At 34.6% G+C, this 22696-nt stretch overlaps 3 protein-coding genes across 4 annotated transcripts; all 3 read right to left on the bottom strand.

The window, feature by feature from the left end:
- Positions 1-1477: 1477 nt before the first annotated feature.
- LOC118035432 (cytochrome P450 81Q32) lies at positions 1478-3414 on the bottom strand. Its single transcript, XM_035040995.2, has 2 exons — positions 2469-3414; positions 1478-2305 (listed from the first exon to the last, which is right to left on the bottom strand). The coding sequence occupies exons 1-2, from the start codon at positions 3351-3353 to the stop codon at positions 1688-1690; spliced, it is 1503 nt and encodes a 500-aa protein (XP_034896886.1). The 5' UTR covers positions 3354-3414; the 3' UTR covers positions 1478-1687.
- Positions 3415-5631: 2217 nt separating this feature from the next.
- LOC118035404 (shaggy-related protein kinase kappa) lies at positions 5632-13748 on the bottom strand. Its single transcript, XM_035040960.2, has 13 exons — positions 13516-13748; positions 12626-12856; positions 12270-12362; positions 12107-12166; positions 11748-12020; positions 9536-9610; positions 8953-9009; positions 8731-8871; positions 8596-8646; positions 7977-8072; positions 6456-6539; positions 6264-6366; positions 5632-6025 (listed from the first exon to the last, which is right to left on the bottom strand). Exons 2-13 carry the CDS (start codon positions 12770-12772, stop codon positions 5937-5939), a joined length of 1269 nt encoding a protein of 422 aa, XP_034896851.1. The 5' UTR covers positions 12773-12856; positions 13516-13748; the 3' UTR covers positions 5632-5936.
- A 1008-nt stretch (positions 13749-14756) lies between these two features.
- On the bottom strand, positions 14757-22002 carry LOC118035424 (prolycopene isomerase, chloroplastic). 2 transcript variants are annotated; one of them, XR_004685183.2, is made up of 11 exons: positions 21527-22002; positions 20648-20871; positions 20045-20155; positions 18824-18877; positions 17963-18250; positions 17096-17287; positions 16856-17014; positions 16486-16722; positions 15801-16123; positions 15254-15337; positions 14757-15108 (listed from the first exon to the last, which is right to left on the bottom strand). XR_004685183.2 is itself a non-coding variant. In XM_035040987.2 (11 exons), the coding sequence occupies exons 2-10, from the start codon at positions 21684-21686 to the stop codon at positions 15809-15811; spliced, it is 1740 nt and encodes a 579-aa protein (XP_034896878.1). In that variant the 5' UTR covers positions 21687-21771; positions 21851-22001; the 3' UTR covers positions 14757-15337; positions 15801-15808. The 2 variants fall into 2 exon arrangements, 1 of the variants encoding a protein (XP_034896878.1); XM_035040987.2 differs by having other exon boundaries at positions 14757-15337; positions 21527-21771; positions 21851-22001.
- Between the last annotated feature and the right edge of the window lie 694 nt (positions 22003-22696).

Genomic DNA, 22696 nt, shown 5'->3' with positions numbered 1-22696 from the left:
TACGAAAACTATATCCGTATGATACCATAATAAGGAAGGGAACATAATTACTAATTCACATAATGTCATTGTGAGAAGTATTGAGAACAAAAATAAATAAAAAATATCGTTTTTTGCTTGAAAAAGTTGGGTCATTTCATGTTTAGAGTTTAATTACTTGCTTGGTAAGGCATTCTAATCACTCTTGATCTAATTTTAATGGCTTAAAGTCCTTATTTGATTCAATTCTTGATCTATTTATAGGTAAATATTTACGCCTTCTTCCCCTCAATTGCTTGGTCATCTAGCAGTCTAAATTTTCTTTGGTCCCTCATTTCCTTCCTTTCTAGTTTTGGTCCCTTTTCCCAATTTATTATATTTTCATTTAAAAAAAAATAAAAGAAGAAGAGGCAATATTAACATTGATAAAAAAAAAAAAAAATTATGTTAACAATTGAACGCGTTGAAAGTAGATTTGTTTTAAAAAAAAAATCTTTGAAAAAGACTGAAAATGATGCAAATACGTCAAGAACATATTCTTTATTTTTTTTTTTCTATTTGTTGTCTTTTTCAAAAAATTTCAAATAAAAGAGTTAAAAATTGGGTGGCAACAATATAAGCACATTGAAAGAAGCATCAATTTGATGTTTTTTTAAGCCAAAAGTAGAAGCTCTCTCAGATACTCTCTAGGAACAAAACTAAAGATAAACAAAATAAAAACATGCTTGATGAGAAATTAAGATGGAGATGAAGATATAAAATTAAATTTATTTCTACAATGTTGTAAAAAAGAGGTCTAGAGTTTTTTGTGTTTCTTTTTTAGAGTGTGTGAATTGAAGAGAGTTCTCTTTTTTTTTTGGATTTTTTTTTATATACTCTCTACTCAACATTCCCCATCTTTTGTGTGTGTAATCATCTATTTATAGGTAAAATCTTTTGCCTTATTCTCCTCAATTGCTTCGTCCTCAAGTAATCTATATTTTTTTTTTTGTCTCTCATTTTCTTTATTTTCACTTGTGGTCCCTTTGCTCATTTATTATATTTTAATTTTTCTTATTTTTTTATATTTTGTTTTTTTTTAAAAAAAAGGCAGCATCAACATTAACTCAAAAGGCGCGTTAATAACTGAACGCACTAAAAGTAGATTTTTTTAAAAAAAATTCTTTGAAAAAAAATACTGAAAATTATACAAATACATCAAGAACATATTTTTGGGGTTTTTGTTGTTTTTTTTTTTTTTTTTTTTTTTCTATTTGTTGTTTTTTTCAAAAAATTTCACAAAAATAGATCAAAAATTGAGTACCAATAATATAAGCACATCAAAATCATTAAAAAAAAAAAAACAATAAAATAAACATCAATATGATGCTTTTATAAGTTATAAATAGAAGCTCTCTCATGTACTCATATACTTTTTGGAAACAAAATTGAAGACAACAAAATAAAAACATGTATGATTAGAAAAATGAAGACGAAGATGTAAAAAGAAATTTGCTTTTATGATAATAGATATTCTAGAGTGAATATTTTTATTATTTTAAAATGTAAAGAATAAGGAGACATATCCTCCTTATCCTAAATGCATCCATATTTTCTGTTCCGGTGGATAGAGCAACCAAACACTATAAAATCTGGCATCTTAAGGGAGCATTTGTCTTGATCTTCAAGATTATGGGTACGTACATCGTCAAATATATTACAGTAAAAGTCAAGCTCGAGAGAGAGCATTGTCTAGAATTGGGCGAGCTTTGCACATCACCACTAAAGGTTCAGCTTTGCATATAGTTATCGTAGTGAACTCAGCCATGTCGATTTCCTTTTCACTCACTCTCTTCCACTCGAAGCACTGAATCAAAGAGCCCAAAGTTAAAGCCATCACTCGGTTTGCAAGGCCATCCCCAGGACAAGCTCTCCTTCCCAGACCAAAGGGCATGAGCTTGTATGCTTGATCAACTCTTCCATTTTCAAATCTTTCAGGCTTAAAACTTGTTGGCTCATCCCACAACGTAAGGTCTCTATGAATGGCCCATGCATTTATAAACAACACTGTACGAGCAGGCACGTCGTAACCTCCAACAGTGGAGTCTGCGGATGACATATGAGGCACTAGCAGTGGAGCTACTGGATATAAACGCAAGTTCTCGGAGATGATATCATGAAGATAATGTAGTTTTGGAAGATCTGACTCGTCTATCAACTCATCTTGGCCAACCTGAGTGTCTAATTCATCTTTAGCTTTCTTCAACACTTCTGGTTGGTTTAGCAGATTCGCCATTGCCCATTCCAACGATGTAGCAGTTGATTCTATCCCCGCGACCAACAACGTCTACAATAGATTAATAAATAGACAAAAAAAGTTAAACCAAGCTCAGATTTAATCAGGAGAATATATAGGCTCGGTTGGAGATCAGCTCGCTGTAAGGATCTCTATCCAACATTCAGGATTTCTAGGTTTAAGCAAATTAAAGACAGAATGAGAATTTGTTTACCAGAACATGACCTTTGATGATTTCGTCTGTGTAGTATTCAGGTTGCGATTCCTGCAAGGTAAGAAAATGACTTATCATGGTGTTTCTGTTCCTGTCAACTCGATGCTCATCAATCAGTCCTTGGAAGAACGCATCCATCCTTTTACTAAGTCTATCCAACTTGTTCACATATCCATTCAAATCAAGCCATTGCAAGAAGGGAAGAAAATCCCCAGCAGTTGCCGCCCCGCTATAATGAATAAACTCTTCCATCATCTCTCTAAATTCCCTTGCCTTGTCTACTTCGTGCACTCCTTCACCATAATATCTCTTCCCTGCAATCATTCTCATCATTATATTACTCGTCAGGTCAAAAAGCAGGGGCCTTAGCTCTACCTTGGCAAAGCCATGAATTGAAACGCGGTACAGTCTGCTCAGCAAGAGCTTGACTTCATCTTTTCGCATGCCCAGAAAAGCGTTGAGACGAGTTGACGAGAAGATCTCTATAGCACTTATGCGGCGAAGGTTGCGCCAGTGATCACCATAGTCAGCTGTGCCCATGGTAGTGTTGTTGTAGTTCAAGATTCTTCCAATCAAAACATGGGGGCGGTTGGCAAAAACTACGTCCTTCTTGATTAAGCATTCTTCCACGCCTGAAGGGGATGACACGATGATGGCAAGGCGGGATCCGAATTTGAGAGAGAAGACTGGACCGTATTTTTGCGAGAGAGCTTCAAGGGTTCGGTGGATGGGCTGCTTGAGAAGATGAAAATGTCCTATAATCGGAAGAGAAAGTGGGCTTGGTGGGAGATTCTTGCGTTGCTTTCTTGTTCGTAGCAGCAAGTTGATGGAAAGAACGAGGACCAAATCGAATAGGATTACTGAGCATAGTAAGGTGTTTTCCATCTTGGGGTGGCAGAGAAGATTTGCTGGTTGACTATGAGGCTGTCCGTGAAGATTTATTTGTTTTTTTGGTATAGATTGTTAGAATGAAATCATTGAACTTTCCTGTGCTCGGATGTGACTTTACTCCTTTCTAGATGGGATATAATTATTCAAAAATTTTAATTAATTTTATAAAATTTAAAATTAATAATTATATAAATTTTTAGTGATTCTAAAAAATTTGAATTTGTAATTATTGAATAATAAACTTAAAATCTAATCAATTAAGTTAATTTTCTCACTAAATTTAATTGGAGAATTAATTACAAAATTACTTGAATTATTGATTTATCTTATTATCAAAATAAAAGTCTTAAATTTAAATTATATCTCACAGGTAAATATCCTATCCCATTTAACTCTAAATTTAATATGGATTAGACCTCAAATCCATAATTTTCAAGATACTAAAGAAGGTAACATAAAATAATACAAGCCGAAAAAAATGGATGAAAAAGAATATTTTTCCTTTCTATAATGTTTATAAAAAGTCATGAACTACTAACTTATTATAATCATATTAATGTATTCTGGTCAAGTATTGAATTGAAATTTTTATGAATTATTAAGTTATTAAGTTAACTCGGTTCAACTACTTTTATTAAAATAATAATATTTTTTTTTATTCTATCAAATCAATATTTTATTTAATTTAATTAGGAAGATATGGTTAAGAAATTTATATTTTTCAATAGCTTTGCATTTGTTGATTTATTTTTCATGAGTAGAACTGAATATATTCAAGGTTTAAAGTATAATTATATAAAAGAAATATATTTTTGAAGATAAAAGCCATATCCAAAAATAATTTTGATATGTATATGAGAGGGTAAAGGTGATTATTTTCGAGTTCTGCTCAGTTTTTATTAAAAAAAATAACCAAATTAAAATTTAAAAATAAACTGAAACTGGTTCAAACCGACCGGTTCGGTTCGGTTCAGTTTTTAGGATAAAAAATGGTTCAAACAGGTTTGGCTCGGTTTTTTTAAGGTTTGGCTCGGATTTTTTTTTTTTTTGTTTGGATTTGATTTTGTTTTTTCAGTTTCAGGTTTAAGAAAACCAAAACTAAACTAAATCGGTTATTTTAAAATAAAAATTAATCAGTTTTTTTTTGTGGTTTGATTTTTTTAATTTTTTTTAATTTTCTTGATTTAATTGTTTTTTTAGTTTTTTTTTTATGAAAGAGAGACTATTTGCGTCAACTAAAAGATAAAAAAATATCTATAAATATAAGTTGGCGTAACAATTAATTTAATTGTCGTTCGTGTACTTAACCGGCGATCCATAAATGCAAGGAAGAGAGGGCGGTCTCATCATGGCATATATATAAAGTCTAAGCCACAGATGGCATTTTCTTGAATTTAACGACATCGTCTAAGTCAACATTTTTGATCAAACGTTAAAGTTAAAGTATGGTTGTAATTATTTTTTAAAATATTTTTTATATTAAAATAATTTTTTTAATTTTTAAAAATTATTTTTAAAATCAGCACATTAAAACAATTCAAAATATAAAAAATTATTTTTTAATAAAAAAATTTAAATTTTTTAAAAAATACAAATACAATTATATTTTCAAATACTCATAATTTTAGATACTCGCGATTTTAGAGGTTTGCTTCCTTCCAAGTCTTTTAATTTCAAATCCTCCTAGCTACCATTAAATTTTTTGACGTTATACAAGGCTTCACTTTGTATAAAAGTTAATTCTACACGTAAAGAATTGGTTTGTTACACGTAATCTAATCTAAAATACTCTATGTATCATAATGTTAGATCTTACTAATAACATGGAATCAAAACATTTTTTAAAATTCATGCCTATTAAACATCACATTTAACACCATTAAATCCATTTCATCTGGACATTCACACTTAGACTGCATTAAGTTTCATGTCTCTAAGTGCAATCTGTATTTCATAAAATTAAAAGTAAATAAACTTTATATAAAATTCAAACGTATATAAATACGATACGCTTGCATGGCGAACTAATTCACGGTCCTGAAAAACATGCTAGAAGATGGTGAGGAGACAAGAACACGGGACAGATAAATGTTTACTGTCCCGTCTTTGTTTTTTGCAGTAGCCAAGCCCTAACTTCACAGCAATCAAAGTAGGACATTAGGTCGGAGATGACATGGAGCAGCAAAGACAAACCCTAATTTCATAATTCTGATCAAATGATGTGAATGACAGAAGAAAAATGTTGAGAAAGATCAACGTCAAGGCAAAAGGGTGAGAGAATAAACTAAAAACCATGCATTCTCCACCTTCTAATCCAGCACTAAAATCCTCTATAACGGAGGGCATGTCATAAATATACATCACAAATTGTAGTTGTCTTCATATAATAACAAAAATACACCTTCACCAACATGCAAACTTAAAGCGCCTCAGGTTTCACAAATTATCCGAGCTCCTTTGGCGGCACCCTTTCTCACATCAAGTAGAGGATGGCAAGGGAGAAAATTTTTACAAAGTTCGATACAAGACAATGGCGTGGAAGTTGAGCAGGACAATGGCGTGTTGTTGTATCGATTCCTAGGTGTGCAAAGCCATGAATAAGTTCTGTTTACGAGCATAATCCGGAATGAGCCTATTGACAATATCAGTTGGTATGCCTGAGAGCTCTGCGGTAACAGAACAGGTTTATAAATTATATAAGGCATGAAAGCTGAGGCAAAAAGAAACTGAAAAACAATTCCAACAGAACACAGGTAAGAAAACAACATGATTGAGGAAAATTTTATCCGTGGCAGGAAAAGCTGCCGCAGAAATTGGAAGACATTCAAGGACTAGGTCTAGTTTCTTGTATGTCTCCAAATAAACATGGCAGCACCATGAAGCAGCAATTAGGTTGAAACTTACCTTGAGGTTTAAAATTAAATAGTGGAGGAAGAGGGCGGCCATTTGGAAGGCGGGTGGCTGGATCTCTCAATTCATCAAAGAACGGGTGAATGCAAGCTTCCAGCTGCAGTACCACCAAAAAAACAACTCAAATTGATCAATAAATGAAGTTTACCACTCATGCAAATAACTTGAAAACATAATAAAACTTACTGCAGTGCATCGCAGATTAGGAGAGTACTGGAAAAATCTACAGACAAGGTCCACTGCTTCTGGGGGTAAGCGCTTTTGGAAGACCTGGTGATTGAGAATTTCAGACAAAATCTCCGCAGAAAAATTAATTCTCGTAACAGAATTTATTACTAATCAGATTATAAATAACATGCAGTGCAGATACAGGATGCTAGTGATAAAGATAGGAGATATTTCATGATGCAAGCATACAGCCATGATAAGATGATAGTCCTTCGAGAAGAAAGTTGTGCAAATAATAAAAATGTTTCAGCAGCCTATTAGTCTCTTACAAAAGGAAATTACATGAAGAATAACAGGTTGCTTTGAGATTTTTACTAAATATTCAATGTTTTGATGCAATCATTTCCAAGATTTAGGCAACTATGGAAGGAACAGGATGAACTCATGGACAAAGACTTGGGGGAACCTTTATTGTTTTTTACAATATGGAACCCATCTTTAAAAAAAAAAAAAAAAGATGAGGTAGAACAGAAGACAAAAATATCATTAGCTCTGGTTCACTTTCATATCTCCTCTCGGCAATTAAACAACATAATCCTAATTTCCTATTTACTACATGAAAATCTAACCATTGAGTCTCAAGTTTCTAACTACTTTTTCTTTTTTTTTTTTGTTAAGAAAGAACACAAAAGAACACGAATTTATAAACTATGGTTTTAGCTGTTTTGGTATCTTAGACATGTAAAGAGATAGTTTGGATACCACCCCATTATTGTATTTTCTCATAATGGTCAGAAATGAGATTTATTTGCCATATGTTGGACTTGCATGACATCTTCGTTGTTTAAGATATGATTTTGATTCACTGTTGGATACACTCGCTAGCTTCAGTTTCAAAAAGGTAAGACTTTTCTTTACATAAAAATAAGTAAACTGTTTAATGGACCAAACTAATGATTACTTCAAGTCACGGAAAAAAAAACCACTAAACTCAACTCTTCCAGACTAATTCTTTAAAAAAAAAAAAAAAAAGGTTAAAAGACTGCCAGTAATCACTTCCACAAATTATCAGTGGTTGACTTTTGAGAAGATTGAGATTCGTATATTGAGCTTCCACTAGTTTAGCTGGCCTCCAAAGATATTCATACAGCCATGGTAGGGATGCAGCATCAAAGGTTCAACAAAACTGCATTATATGCTAACAGAATATGGATACAAAGGAACGAGCTCTTAGATGAATGATCTAAAGAAAACATACGAGGTTCCAAGGCTTCTGTGACAGTTAAATCAAGCCTTTCCCAACATAAGAAATTTAAACTCGCGGTTTATTAACTATATACAATTGACTGATTCTAAAAATCGCCAAACCCAAGTTAGCAAACCTGAAGAATTCTTCACAACGTAATTCCATAAACTTACTCATTTGTTGACTTCTATATGTATCAAAGATAGAAAATTTGCTGAACTATGCAAGCCATTCTATAATCTAATTCATAACTTAATAAAAATCAGCCAGTATAGGGAAGGAATAACACATACTTTGTGCCATGGATGAGGCTTAATCTGTGGGAACTTAAATTCTGTGTAGTTTGGGTTCATGCACTTTATCTCCTCCCTGGTTGGTGTTCCCAAAACCTGGAAAAACACAGAATCGTTAACACTTCCTTCATGGAAGTTGACAATTTCAACTTGGTGCAATCAGAAACACAAATGATGGCATGTGAGAAAGACAAGTATTCTGTCTCTTGAATTCCATTCTTAATCTCCAAAGTTTAAATTGTATGTTTCTAGAAAATTGAAGTTTTTCTTCTCCATCTTTGATTTTCTGTTTGCCATGAATTGGCAAGGAGACAATAAGCTAATGTTACAAAATGCAATGTTATTCTTCAACATTTACCCATTTCTATCAAGTACGAAGTCATCCAGAAAAGATAATGGCTATTCAGAATTGAATTCCTTTCCAGGATGATTGGATTCAACCAAAAAATAGTCCAAAAGTATCTTCCCAATTCCAAAACTTTGAGCTTCACTTTAGTTCTGTTATATAACTTGGGCAGCCTTATTCAGCATGGGGAACTAATCAAATCTAATTCAGCAATCACATATCAAAAGGAAAAATATCCAGAAAAAAAAAAAGAGAATCAATAGCTTTTACTACCTTAATGATCTCAACTAGCTGGTCAACTCCACTTTCTCCCGGAAACAAAGGCTACAGTAAGTCATAAATCATCAGTTAATCAGAAGAAGTAAAAGAGAAATGGTAATAAGTATAGGAAGCCGAGTATAAAGCTACCTGCCCAAGTAGCAACTCGGCCATCACGCAACCAGTAGACCATATATCAATAGCAGTTGTGTACTCAGTAGCACCAAAAATCAGCTCTGGAGCACGATAGTATCTTGAGCAGATGTAAGATACATTTGGCTCACCTTTCACCTGATAAAATGACAAAGTAAGCACACTCAAGCAAGGAAAGAAGAGGCAAGCATAAATACCCAGTGTCATATGAAAGCTTACCAGCACTTTAGCACTCCCAAAATCACAAAGTTTCAGCTGATGTGTGGATGGATTCACCTGGATAATGGACAGTTTACTATTAAAACTAACAGAGACAGAAACATTTGAGTATCAGTATCAAATAGAAAAACTAATTTGATAAGCCAAGCAAATGCAAGTTGCGGATTGGCTTAAAATCAGGATGACCCTATTCCATTTCAGCTACACTGACCACAAATAGATGCCACTGAAATTGAGCTGTGTTAACCAACTTAAAACTGCAAACTCCTGGCCTCCAACAAAGAAAGGTTTTTTTCATATACTTCATTAATTTGTTCCATAGAAGCCACACTATCTAAATATCCACAGAGCATAGGAAACTTTAGTTGCTTGGAAATTTCAAACTATTTAGTGCTCAATACATATGTTGAAAGGGAAGCTTCATCAAAATGTTACAAGAGACACCAAAACATGGACAACCATGCTTGTAACTGAATTGGTTAGGTAACCCCCAACTTGCATACCAAATGTTACTATAAATCTCATTCTACATGTACAAGGGTTTCATCAAACAAGACCTAAATCCTTAAACAGAACATCTTACCAGTAAGTTTTGAGGCTTGATGTCACGGTGACAGATACCAATGCAGTTGTGTATATAGGCAAGCGCCCTACATATCTGCACTCAAAAAAGGGAGGGAAAAAGACAATAAGAATTAATGAAGATTTACACACATTACAAGGATTTGAGCCTTGGTAAACTTTAATATAGTTGATCCATGTATGACCTATACTACTTTTCTGTGCTTTTCATCATACAGCTGTAGTTATTTAGGACAAGCATAAAGGCTTATACATTAGATATGATATTGCAAGACCATTTTATAAGCGGAAAACATAACCACTGGTTGAAAACAAAATCATTCTCCCGCAAAAAAAAAAGGCTTATTCATGCATGCCATGCAGTCCTCTCTCTAGTGAAGCACTGTTCTCTATCCCCCTCTCCACTCCAATGGAGAGAAAAATGGGAAAAACAAAATAATGAAAGCAGATAGTGTCAGGGTTAACACAGGAGCCTGCTTTTTCCTCATAAACACCTATGTTGTGATGCCAGTATTAAGCCTTGCACTTCAAGAAGTTTCATGGCATTGGCAGGCTGTGCTTCAGAAATTTTCTCAGCTATTTCAGAAACAGGAAGTATGCATAAATGGCTTTACATTCATCATGTTAGAAGAAGGTTTGACTTTGCAACCATCCCTTCATGGCTTTACAATTGTCATGTTAGAAGAAGGTTTGAAACTTTGCAACCAAGTTGAAGTTGATTCAATCAGCTCCATTTCAGAGTTTTTAGCTGTTTTTGTCTTAAAAGTTTCTAAAAATCTCATGTACAGGTGTTTCCACAGAGATAGAGAATATATGAAGTTAAAAGGTAAGCTAGCTTTAATTGAGGGCTTCAAAAAGCTAGTCTTTACTTTCTCCTAATAAACCAAATGCTAGAATAGAAAAGATAGATGATTTTAATGGCATCCCTTTATGCCACCTAGCAGGAGGATTTCACGACTTGAGAGGAATTGCTCCACAATTGGGAGATACCATCTTATATTACAAAATAGCCACTGGTAGGAGAATTTAGATAATCCCAGCTATTACAAAAATACAGGAAGAAGTTGCTAATCAGTAGGTCATTTGCCTATACCAAAGACTTTTACCCTCGGTGTTATGAAGAGAGAAATTGATGAAGAATCATGCACCTCCATACCTCATTCTAGCCTAGCCATCTGTACAGAACAGTGGTCAGCGCATGATTTCTCACAAACCTAAAGTGGATTTCCAAAACTAACTCCTACCTTTATGACTTCTTTTTCCTGCTACCAAATTCAATTTCCAAAACCCTCAACAAGAGCCATTCAAACTTCAAAGTTTCCTTTTCAACTTAAACCAGTATAAAAAAAGAATACTCTCTCAAACCAAACTAAACCCATCAAAAATATCCTGAGAACTCTGCTCCATGTATGAAATTGGTGAGCAGGCTATTTAACTAAATGCTCCTACACAAACCACCATGTCATTCAACCCAAATTGGTGGCAACCAATAAGCCACCATATCATTCATCAAGCCACCGGCCAGCAAAAATCCACTATTTTGCAAACACTAACCCACATGAGAAAGCCAAAGGTATGAACATAGATTTAGATCTTAAACTAATGTAGATGTACAAAAATAGTGCCAAAATCTTAATCCCCAATACATGGTTGGAAAAATAAAAGAACAAAATTATGAGAAAAGAATAGCTTTTAGTTTAAATGGCTACCCATATAGCTGCTTGGTGAGATCTAACATTTAATCTGTTCAAATTACATACTTAAAGCATGTCTTAGATGGCACGAGAAAATCCCTAGCACCTTTCGAAAACACAATTAGAAAAAAAAAAAAAAAAAAAAAAAAAACTGTCTTTGTTTCTATAGAATTCCTATCCCTTTGTTCATTTTTATATTTTACATGAAGTGGGATTCCTCAACCTTGTCTTTTAGGAAACAGGCCTCATGCCTGGTGGCCCACAAGAACTAGAAATGCACAAGATATCCAAGGGTAAGACTTGAACCAGGAACCTCCCCATATCCCAGATCAATTCTTAAGCACTTGTGCTAACCCTTGTGGATTGAATTCTAATCATTGTTCATTAAGAACACAAAAGCTTTATTCCCCCACACTCAATTGCAAAATCCATGGGACTGAAAATAGTTCTAAACTAGAGACTAGAAAGGTAAGATGCCAAAATAGGACATGCGAAGGAACTAGCCAAATTGCTATGTACCTGATAGGTGTAGAGTTTAACATATATTAGAGGCATTCGTTGGTTGCTCCTGCTGTAGGTCCTAGCAATACGATTAACAGTTTCAGGAACATATTCAAGAACAAGATTTAGGTAGAGCTCTTCCTTGTCTGTTGTAGAAAAGAAGCAGTGTTTAAGAGCTACAATATTTGGATGGTCCAACATCTGCATAATCTGTAACTCCCTGTTCTTGTAGCGCTTGTCTTGAAGAACTTTCTTGATGGCGACGATTTCTCCAGTTTCCCTACATTTCGCCTGCAAAGGTAGTTCAGATAGAGTTTAAAGAAATGTAATTTAATGGAAAATAGTTAGCAATCAATTCAATGGACAAATATGCTTACTTGAACGACAACACCAAAAGAACCAGTTCCAACCACATGTTCTGCTATATAACTGACGGTCTGTCAACCCAAACAAAGCAGAAGTTACATAGGATGTAAAGGTTTCACCAATTAGGATCAAGTACAGGATGAGATTTGTGTATTGCATTAATGAGTTTCCCACCTGCCTAGATTGACCATTTCGGCCACCAATAGTAGTCCTGATGACATGTCCCGCTTCTGCACCAACACCATCAATTATATCGGGTTCACTATCCTGCAATGGAAGAGAAAGGACTAAGCAGGTACAGAAAAAATTGTGAAGCTAGGTAAGCTCAGCTGGTTATGGAAATTGAGCTGTGGTTTCTAGATTGAGTGAACCTCCCACATAAGGGATCAAATCATTTCGCAACCACTTTGCAGAGAGTTTCAATGACTGGAGATACTTGAAGGATGAGGCCAATCATTGGATATCTAACAACAGAAAAAGAACACCTCATAATAATATAAAACAAAAGCTTCTATAACATGGCAACTTACTCTGCCCTCATCATGGTCCACCTTGTCTCTCAATCTCATCTCAAGCATCTCTCTGCCCAGCCAATCCACAGAACTAGACGAACTTTTGAAACCATTAACGGACCTGGAACTTCCAACCCCCCCATTTCCTAAGCTGGCAGACGACATGAGTACACGTGACAAGTATTCCACTTGCTAGTATTCCCTACCCTCATGACACCTTGTAGTTCTGCAATCCACCCACCTATCTTCCTAATAGAATTACAAAATTCCAAGTCAGACACAGAAACTAAACATTCAGGGGGGGGGGGGGAGCAGAGAAAGAGAGAGATGCCAGGCCAAGGAAGAGTTAATTTCACATAACATCATTTATTGATCAACTCAAATAATTTTTCATGCTAGATTTCACATCATACAATCCACAAACAACTTGAATAGTTAACATAATCAATAAAAGCAATCAAGGCTTGTAACGTGAACTTGGAAACTGCATAAATTCCTTCAAACAAATGCTCAATATCCAGGATACAACTACTTACATGATAAAAACAGCCCAGAATTATACATAGCACCACAAACAAAATCTGCCCAGATGCTTAGACTTACTGTGCTTCTATCAAAACAATGTTCCAACAAAAAGTTCAAGATTGAAACTTCAACTGAAAACCAATGCTTCTTATCATGATCTAGAAATAAAAAACAAAACCCACAATTTAAATGAGATGAAAAGGGAAAAGAAAAGGAAAATCATTAAACACTGAAACTAACTGAGACAAGACTGATCAGATCTAAGCCCAAAATTGTAACTCCAGAAAAAAAGAACATTTGATTGAAGCTTAATTACAGCATCTTTTCCATAAATTCAAACCAGATCATGAAGTAAAGAATCAATAGATGATAATCAAACTAACCTGGAAACGTTTCAAGAGAGGGGGCATTTCTTGCCTTGCAGGGTTCAAGTGAGAATTAAAAAAAAAAAACAAAAAAAAATTGCTTTATTGATTCAAATTCTTACTAGTACAATAAGGGTTTTCTACTCAAATTAATTAATTAATGCTTTTGTTTTTGGGTTTTGGAATTTTTGTTTTTACAGTCACCTGACCATGTTCAATAACCTCTTCTGCTTCCTCCTGATTCTGACATTAAATATTATCTGCTGCTTCTGTTTATTATTATTATTTTTATTATTATTATTTGCTTTTGTTATTATTTGCTTTTGTTACATAATTTAGGTGCATGACACCTTGACGCTTCTAAAACCCGACCCGTGGTCAATTTAGAGTAAAAACGGATCAGGAGGTTCATCAGAACTATTTTAATTTTTTTAAAAAAAAAAATCAAAAGTGAAGAAGAAAATTTTAAAAAAATTCAATAAATAAATAAGTTCAGCAGAGTTTTTTTTTTTTTTTTTTTTTTCTCAATCTGGCGGCTCTTGAATAATACAATAATTATATTATATATCTAACCTATATGTTATATACTTCTCTGCTATTTTTTCTTTCGTATAATAATTAATTATACATCGATTTTCACTTTCCTTTTCTTCATTAAACACCCATTATTTTTACTTTTTAAATTAATATTTTTTATATTTTTAAATAATATGAAATGCTAATATTAAAAATAAATTTAAAAAATATATATATATATTATTATTATTATTATTATTATTTTAAGTGGCCAATCAAGTGAGTGGAATTTTAACAAGGTGTGTTTATAAGTATAATAATAGTTGTTTTTTTAAGTATTTTTTATTTACTAAAATAATATTTTATTTTTATTTTTTAAAATTATTTTTTATACTAGCAAATCAAAACAATTTGAAAATAAAAAAAAAAATTAATATAAAAAAATTAAATTAAAAAAAAAATTTAAAAAACAAAAACAAACCAATAATAAATACATTTAATATGAGCAAGTTGTCGGCTGTCTTTCATCCAAACATTAAGAAAGCTTCATATGCAAAACAATCTCCTGCCATTTGGTCATATGCTCTTCTCTGCATGCAATTCTCTCTCAAGCATTTGGTCATCGTTTCAATTGGTCACACTCTGTGTAGACAAATGTCTCATCTTTTTTTTTTCCCTTTTGATTAGGGTTATAAATGCATCATGATAAGTGCCAGTGTTAGCTGCTATGGGCCCTGGGAGGATGTGCGAAGAAATAAAAAGATTAAAAGACAGCATGTTCTTGTTTTGATCTTGAAATAATAGATCCCTTCTGCTTTAAAATACCAACAAGATACAACTCAAGAACAATAATAGGATTGATTGATATTTTTACAGACCTTTTATCTCATGATCTGTCGTTAGCGTCGATGGAGACAGGAGCACTCCTGTTGAATATTGGCTGCCCTTTTTACCTTTCTTATTTGTCTGCTTCATGTGCATTACTGGTTGGACTTTGGAGCCTAAAGCGCACAAGTTTTTTATCTTTCCTTCTTGTCATGAGTGGGAGAACTGGGAGGGTCCTCCATTCATTTACAGTTCCATAGAATTCAAAACCTAGTGGGGACAGTAATGATATGATAAAATGTGAAGTGGAAAAGCAAAAGGGATTTTAATTAATGGGGCTAAAAAGACTACAACATGTCTAGGCAAGCTTTTAACACCAACTTTAAGACTTTTGAATAGATCCCACAAGAGTCACCTTCATGGGGCAATTGTGCTCTTGAGTAACCAACCCCTCCTCCTCTCTCCATGCGTGCATTGGTGTGAGCGCTTGCATGAGTACCTGCATCCACAGGCACCGTAAAATATAGATATAATATCTCGCTGGCATCCGAGTCAATCTACAAGTTGTCAGGGTAATTTATTTTTTATGTTTACTAAAACAAAACCCTGGTTTGGTCGCTGTATTGAGATAGAAGAGGCGGATCTCCTTGTATCTCCTGTTTTGAGAACAGAAATTTACTTGGAAATTATCTGTGACCAAATATATTTTTGTCCTTTCTATATCTGTTGTCTCTTGTGTCCTGGGAAATTATCAGTCGAGGCTCCCATTGGAAACAACTTTTCATAAAGATAACGTAGTCCTGTTTATGTTTATGTTTCTTCTGTTGCTACATTCAGTGTTCAAAGGGACTTTTTTTGCACAGAAATTAAGTTGCGATACAACGTATACATTGATATGCTTAAAGCAAGAACATTCAAGTTCAAAATCAATAAAATTTTGTAAAGGAGAAAAATGAACTCACCAAAGCATTTAAATCCCAATCGCGTCGAGAAGCTGGGAATGTTGAGACACCGAAACTAGTGAGTTAGCAACAATGGCGCCACTAGCAGCAACTGCCGGGACTCCAATGCCAGGAAAAGTAGAATCTCCACAACAATAAAGCTGGGATATGGGAGTTGAATGGCCAGGAAAGGTATTTTTCCCAGCTTCAATAGCTGGTCCATAAGTTCCTCTGTTCCTTCGAAGAAATCTCTTATGTGTCAATGGAGTTCCAACTAACTTCACCTCGCATTTCTCACGGCTGAAGCCTGGACCAAGGGCACGCTCCACTGCCCTCCACATAACCTGTCTCGCAACCAACAAAACAGCAGTAGGAATTTAAGATCACAACTTCTCCTTCTCTATTATAAACTGATTTAAACAGCAGGAATATAAGATCATCAGCAGCGGGTGTAACTTCACTTTTCATTGATCTCAAACAATAGCTTGGCTCAAGTTTTGTTTTTGAAGAAGTCTAGTGATGAATCAATCAGTGAAACCAAACATGATAAAGTGAAAACATGTTACTATTAATCAACTAAATTAATGGCTCCAACTAAATTAATGGCTCCAAGTGCTGTTCACCCTCAACGAGCATATTATGAGATCATCATGAAAAGGCAGCATAAGCAGTCAATGATGGGATAAGTCAGTTACTGCATGCATACCTCTGACCGCTCAGCTTTGAGTTGTTTGTACTCGGCACTTCTACGATCGAGTCCTTCCCACAGTTCAAATGGCTCGGTTCCTGGTGTGTAAGCATGTAATAGATGTTTTCCAGGGGGTGCTAAATCTGGACTAAGCACACTAGGAACAGATATCAAGACAACATTTTGATCTGCATCGACTCCTCCACTCCAATCATTAACAACGATGTGATGAATCCCCAAGTCTTTTTGTATACACTGATCAGTAAAGCAATTTGAAAATGCAAGATGAAAGATGAAGATACAAGTATTGCAGCTAAAGCTGTAACTAGAAAAGAATGGAAATATGAATAAAAATAGAGTTTGAAAAATAAAAAATTTATATCCTCACCTCTGCATCAAAACCCAAATGGAGATGCATGAATGATTCACACTGAGGTGTTGTGTTGATCCTGTCCAGATATGACTTTGGAAGAACTTCCTTGGGCAACAGATTTGAAGTGTCCCACATGGATGCATTGCTGATTACAGCCTTTTTAGCACGTATAAACTGCAGCATACAAGTATAGAGGTGTTGATATGATAGGTTCTTGTTTAGCAACCAATTCACGTAAGAGTTCAATCTACTCACTTGACCGCTTCTTAGCTTGACTCCAGTGGCTCTATTGTTTTCGACAACAATCTCTTCTACATGACTTCTTAGAGAAAGCCGTCCACCAAACTTTTGCAGTCCTCTGACAAGGGCATCAACTAAGGCCCCAGTTCCATGAAGAGGGTACTCAAGACTGCAACCTGGCTTATACCATTCTGCAAACATGTAAATCTGAAACAAAGAGGGAAAGAAAGGCAAGTTATCGTCATATCAGATTGGAAAAGAATGAGTATATCAAAACTTTTTTCTACAGACTCAAGCCTTGAAAAATTGGAAAAGGAAAATGAACATGTTATTAATTATAAAAAGAGCAAATCTATTATGAATTTGTTAAGATTTAATAAAAAGAAATGAGGGAGATGACCAATTTTTAATTTCCAAATAAACAGTTGAGCTGTTAATGGTCCTAGACTCTTAAAAGATATCCTGCATATTTGCTGAATTCATCCAGAAAATCACACATCAAGATCATATAACTTCGTATGTGCAGTTGCGACACAAGAATTTGTATCATGTCACCCAAGCGTGCGCAATTGCTCCCCGAATAACTGTTCTACCACACTGAATTGAAAATCAATGGGAAAACAGTCTTTTGCAGAGGAAAGATATTCTCTGTGAAGGTAGGGCACATGCTCGACGCCACTAGCATTTTTGCTTCAAGTTAGAGCTATTGGTGACATGTACATATTCAAATGAATGGTACAATCTCCCACAGGAAATCATGAAGTAAATGATTAGTTACCATCTCTGCTGAGAGTATTCCATGGTTTTTTCTGCATCCCATCTAGAAGAAGTCTAAAAAAATTTCTGTGGAAAATATCAGAAATTAAATTATGAAATAGTTACCATCTCTGCTGAGAGTATACCATTAGATTTCACCCCTGCAAGAAGGAATGCCAGAAGGTCCACCCAGTTTCGTATAAAAGGGTCTTTCAGCTCCAATGAGTCAATGATTTCTGAGAAAGGCCTAAGAAGCTTTGTAGCACCTAAAGCTCCCTGAGGTCCCATCTGTAGAAAGGATTTCAATAGAGAGGGTGCATATCTAGCTGCAGCAGTGGAAAGAACACCAAAATCACCTCGAATAGATAAAGGAGGAAGAGCCATTGCAGCAGAAGAAAGTGGAAGTATTGCATCCTGCGATAGAATTGCATTTAGCATTTAAAGATAATGATCAACAACAGATGGCTAGATGGCTAGATAATGATCATCTCTGAATAATTGGTTTCAAAAAAAAATGCAGTAATAATAATTGGTTTCATGCAGTGATCAGACAAAAATATCATGTACTAGATATATGGTTCCAGAGCGCAAAATCCTTGGAGAAAAACTACATAAAAAAAAAAAAAAAACCCTACTTTGAGCAATGCATGAAGTAGCTGCTCTGAAGGAAGAAACATGCTCCCAAGAGTCACAGGTCCCAAACTACACAATGGCATAAAAAATGGTTTTGAAGTTTGGAAACTTCGGGAAAATAGTGTTACAAATGTATTTCTTTCTTCCTTTCTGATCTTTTACATTACATTTTCAAGATAAGTTAAGAGCCATGAATGACTGATATCGTCAAAGAATGCATTCAGCTTGATGGTTAATTCTTGAGAGCAAAAAATACTGGTATACGCACATACTATATAGTATGAAATCTTAGCAACATAAATCTTAGTAATGGAACATGTATTCATTAAGGGGAGGAAAACTGGCAAAACTCACAAGAAGCTTTTTCCACTCTTGCACGGCATTGGGACCTGCATACTTCTCAAGGTCCTGGAGGAAAAGGTAAAAGAGTCCCATTGAGCAAAAACTTGTTTGAATGAATAGAGAGTACTTGGTACTTACCCAAAGTGAAATCATCATAGAAATATGAGATGTGAGAAGAGCACAGAACTTGAGGAGTGCCAATCAGAATGCAAATGTACATGGATGATGAGTTGCTAGTCAGATTAATTGCTGTTATTTATATTTTTATGTCCATCTTCACAAAAATTGGTTTCATGAACGCAATAATTCAATCATTTGACGAGTGTATACGGCAAGCCAGGAATAGTTTCTTCACATTTCAGCTATGGCATCAAAGCATCAATCGGGATTTATGTAATTTGTTTTTGTCTATTTCTTGAAGAAAAACTTCGACCGCAACTGTACATCCCTACTTAATTTAGTTTCTTTAAACACTTAAAAAGGTCAGTTGGAATGATACAAGGCAGATTCAGTAACCAAAAACAGCTACCCAAGGGGAATGCTTTATGGTATATGACTTACTAGGAAAGATCATTCGAAGAACATAAAAAAGGTGGGATCATCCATAACATTTACATATAACTAACATCCTTTGTCATGGCCATTTATTGCATGGTCAAATCTTCAACTTATAGCATAACGAAAAACCAACTCTCACCATCCTTGTTCTGACACCAATATCTACATGTTTGCTGAGGTTTTTCTCTCGTTTATTCATTTATTTTGATGTCATGTTGGACAATACCATGTCAGAAACAATGGCCGTCAATGTGCAATCATTAAGGCCTTCAATGCAACATAAAGAAAAGAATGGTGATTGAGTTCAGTCAACCAAATACGCAGAATCAAAGTTCCACGCAAATGTAATCAATACCCATGTCATCCTGATCTGATACAATGTCAAACGCACCGAAACTACAGCCAAATTTCAGTAGCTATCATCCGTAATTGATTAAAGATGCCGCTGAGTAATGTCAGGTTCCATTTGTTTCTGGATGGATTGGTTGTTTCGCATAATTTATATTCCCCCACCTCTCTCCTGTTCTTATATTGAATCGACAGTGTGCATATTTTAAACAAGTTGCACTAGTAGCATGCACAAAACAGATCAAAGATGCAACTCATAAAGAAACAGGACACATGAGATACCTGAAATGGGACTGCAATCTTAACATGGTAATGATCAAAACCTACCTTGTAAAATTCTGTGGGGCCGATGCGTGATAGGAATTCACCTTCAGGTACGTAAACCATCCAAGAGTCATAATTCACACATGGAATTGATTCACCCAGAGCATCCAAAACCTGAAAACCATATAAAGATATGCATTAAACAAAGATGATTACTATTGTTTTTCAAGAAGATAAAAGGTAGCACCATTCAAGAAAAACGATCTTTATCAGTAAGAACATCAGAGAAAGTGGCTTGATACCTGAAGTCAGCAAAGAATTAAATAATAGAACCAGTAAACAAACAATTTGCATGGACTCTACAAGCTAGAGCAAGCAGTAATCAATTCTTGCCTAGAGGAAAATTCCAACACTGAAGTCAGGATTATAATAAATCATTAACTACTTCAAAAAAAAGTGACTGAATCATTTGATAAAATCAGATCATATCTAGTAATTAATATGACTCAAAGTTCATGCATATTTCTCCTTGTCAACTCTATGATTTTATGTGAACATAGTGCTTGGAATCCGGCAACAGTATTTATCATGAAGCAGCAGCATGATCAATTTACTAGCAACAGGAAAACGTAAATAACAACAAAGAAAAACGGAAAGAAGAAACACCTGTGCAAGGGGATTTGCCTGAGGACCTCTTGATTGAAAACCAGAAAACAATGATGGACCAGAATCAAACTTATAGCCTTTTATCTCAAAAGAATGAGCGGCACCCCCAGGGCGATCATGACTTTCCAATACAAGAACATCCTGCTGGTATCTAGCTAGAAGTCCTGCACAACAAAGCCCACCAATACCACTCCCAATAACAACAACATCGGCCTCTGGCTTCCCTGCACAGCATTTTGCAATTGTAGCAGAAGTTCAAGCATCCAGAAAAGGTAAAACGAACAAAAGTTCGTGCAATGTGTTATAACTTCAAATGTAGTCTAATTATGCTAAAAGGATCAATGAGATTCTTTCCCGTGAGTATATATATGCAAACAAAGAATGTGATAATTACATGTAATCTGAAACCAACCACTTCAAAAGAACAAGAGGAAGGGACCACAAGAACCTGAGTCAAGGCAGCGAATGAGCGCAAATGAGTCTCTTTGTCCAAGAACATGGTAGAGATGAATGAAAATGACGATGCATAGAGAAAAGCTTTCATGTATAATATGCTTTTTCACTCCTTTTCTTCTATTTCAAATCCCCTACCTCCTAGGTTCGGAAACCCAAAAGACAGCCATTGATGAATCATTTCAAGCTATAAAGCTATCAACCAGATGATCATAGTGCATACTGGCAGCACAAAGTAGTGGGTTGGATATTAAATTGTTTGCTGAATTCTAAATGATAAAGTCAGAGTCTGTTAATCCTTGAGTAGGCGTCATAGCGTAAGTCACAAGAAACACAGCTACCAAAAAACGGAAGAAACCACAAAAGCAAGTGCCAAGAAGAAATAGAGCTGTACTGTGAGCGTGAGAGAGAGAGAGAGAGAGAGACCTGGGAAGGGTTTGTAATCATTAACAAGGACAGAGCCGGCGGAAGAGGGGCTTTGAGCGTTGGAGCTTGTTCGCGCGAAAACAGGTTTCTTGAGAGTAGGAGGGGATTCAGAGTTGAAGGAGAGAAAGTGGGATCGGTTGGGGAAGACAGAGAATGTCATTTCGGGAGCTCTCTAAGGATAGAATTGGACTGATCAATAATAAGCCATTGTCCTTAAACTAAAGAACCTCTCTCCCTGTCTGTCTCTGGCCATACAGAGGAAAATCCATCAATCCTTTTCTAAGGCTCTCTTTTCTTGAATTTGAGACTATCCACGTCACTAACCTGTTCCCATCTCTCAATATCTGGTGGTGCGCAAATTAAAGGATTGCTTTCTCAACTGGACGCCCGCTCTCTTCTTCTGCCCGTGGTGAGTTGTTGATTTAATTTAGACCGTAGTCCAACCATCTTTTTTAAATTTTAATTATTTCTCATGATGTCAAAAAAAATCTTAAAAAGTTAAAAATATATATTATTTTAATATATTTTAAAAAAAACACTTCAAAAAATATCTTTTATTGTACTCTTAAACAACCCTTAATCCATGCTAAAGTTTTAAAATAGAAGTGAATTAAATAATAGAAGTAAAGGCAGTATAATTTGATAAATTTTAATGTCTACAAAATATAAAATATAATGGTCGATAATTTTTTCAAATATAATAATAATTATATTTTAAAAAGTTTTTATATAAAAAATATTAAATTAATATTTTTTTTTATTTTTTTAAATTATTTTTATCCTCACATACTAAAATAATCCAAAAACCTAAATTAATTAATTAAAAAAAAAACAACAATATTTGAAATACAATTTTGACTTGACCCGCCCTCGATAACTTTACTAGTTAAAAAGGCATGATTTCTTTTTTAGGGACTAATACAATACAAACTAGTTCAAAAATATTCTTTTGTGCTGGATGAAAAATAAAGATCATTAAATTAAGAAAACACATATTTATCTCTTTGAAATAATAATAGAATTAATCCAATTTCCATAAAAATAAAAACATGTTAAACATCCTCCAGGTTAGGTTAGTGATTTAGGTTTTTTTTTTCAAAACAAGAATTGTTTTCCATGAAGTTTCAAACATGTTAGGACCGAAGAGTAAGATTTGAAAAGTGAACTTGA

The sequence above is a fragment of the Populus alba genome, chromosome 3 (assembly GCF_005239225.2).
Source record: "Populus alba chromosome 3, ASM523922v2, whole genome shotgun sequence".
Lineage (NCBI taxonomy): Eukaryota > Viridiplantae > Streptophyta > Magnoliopsida > Malpighiales > Salicaceae > Populus > Populus alba.
This window is presented reverse-complemented; position numbering and strand designations above follow the sequence as displayed.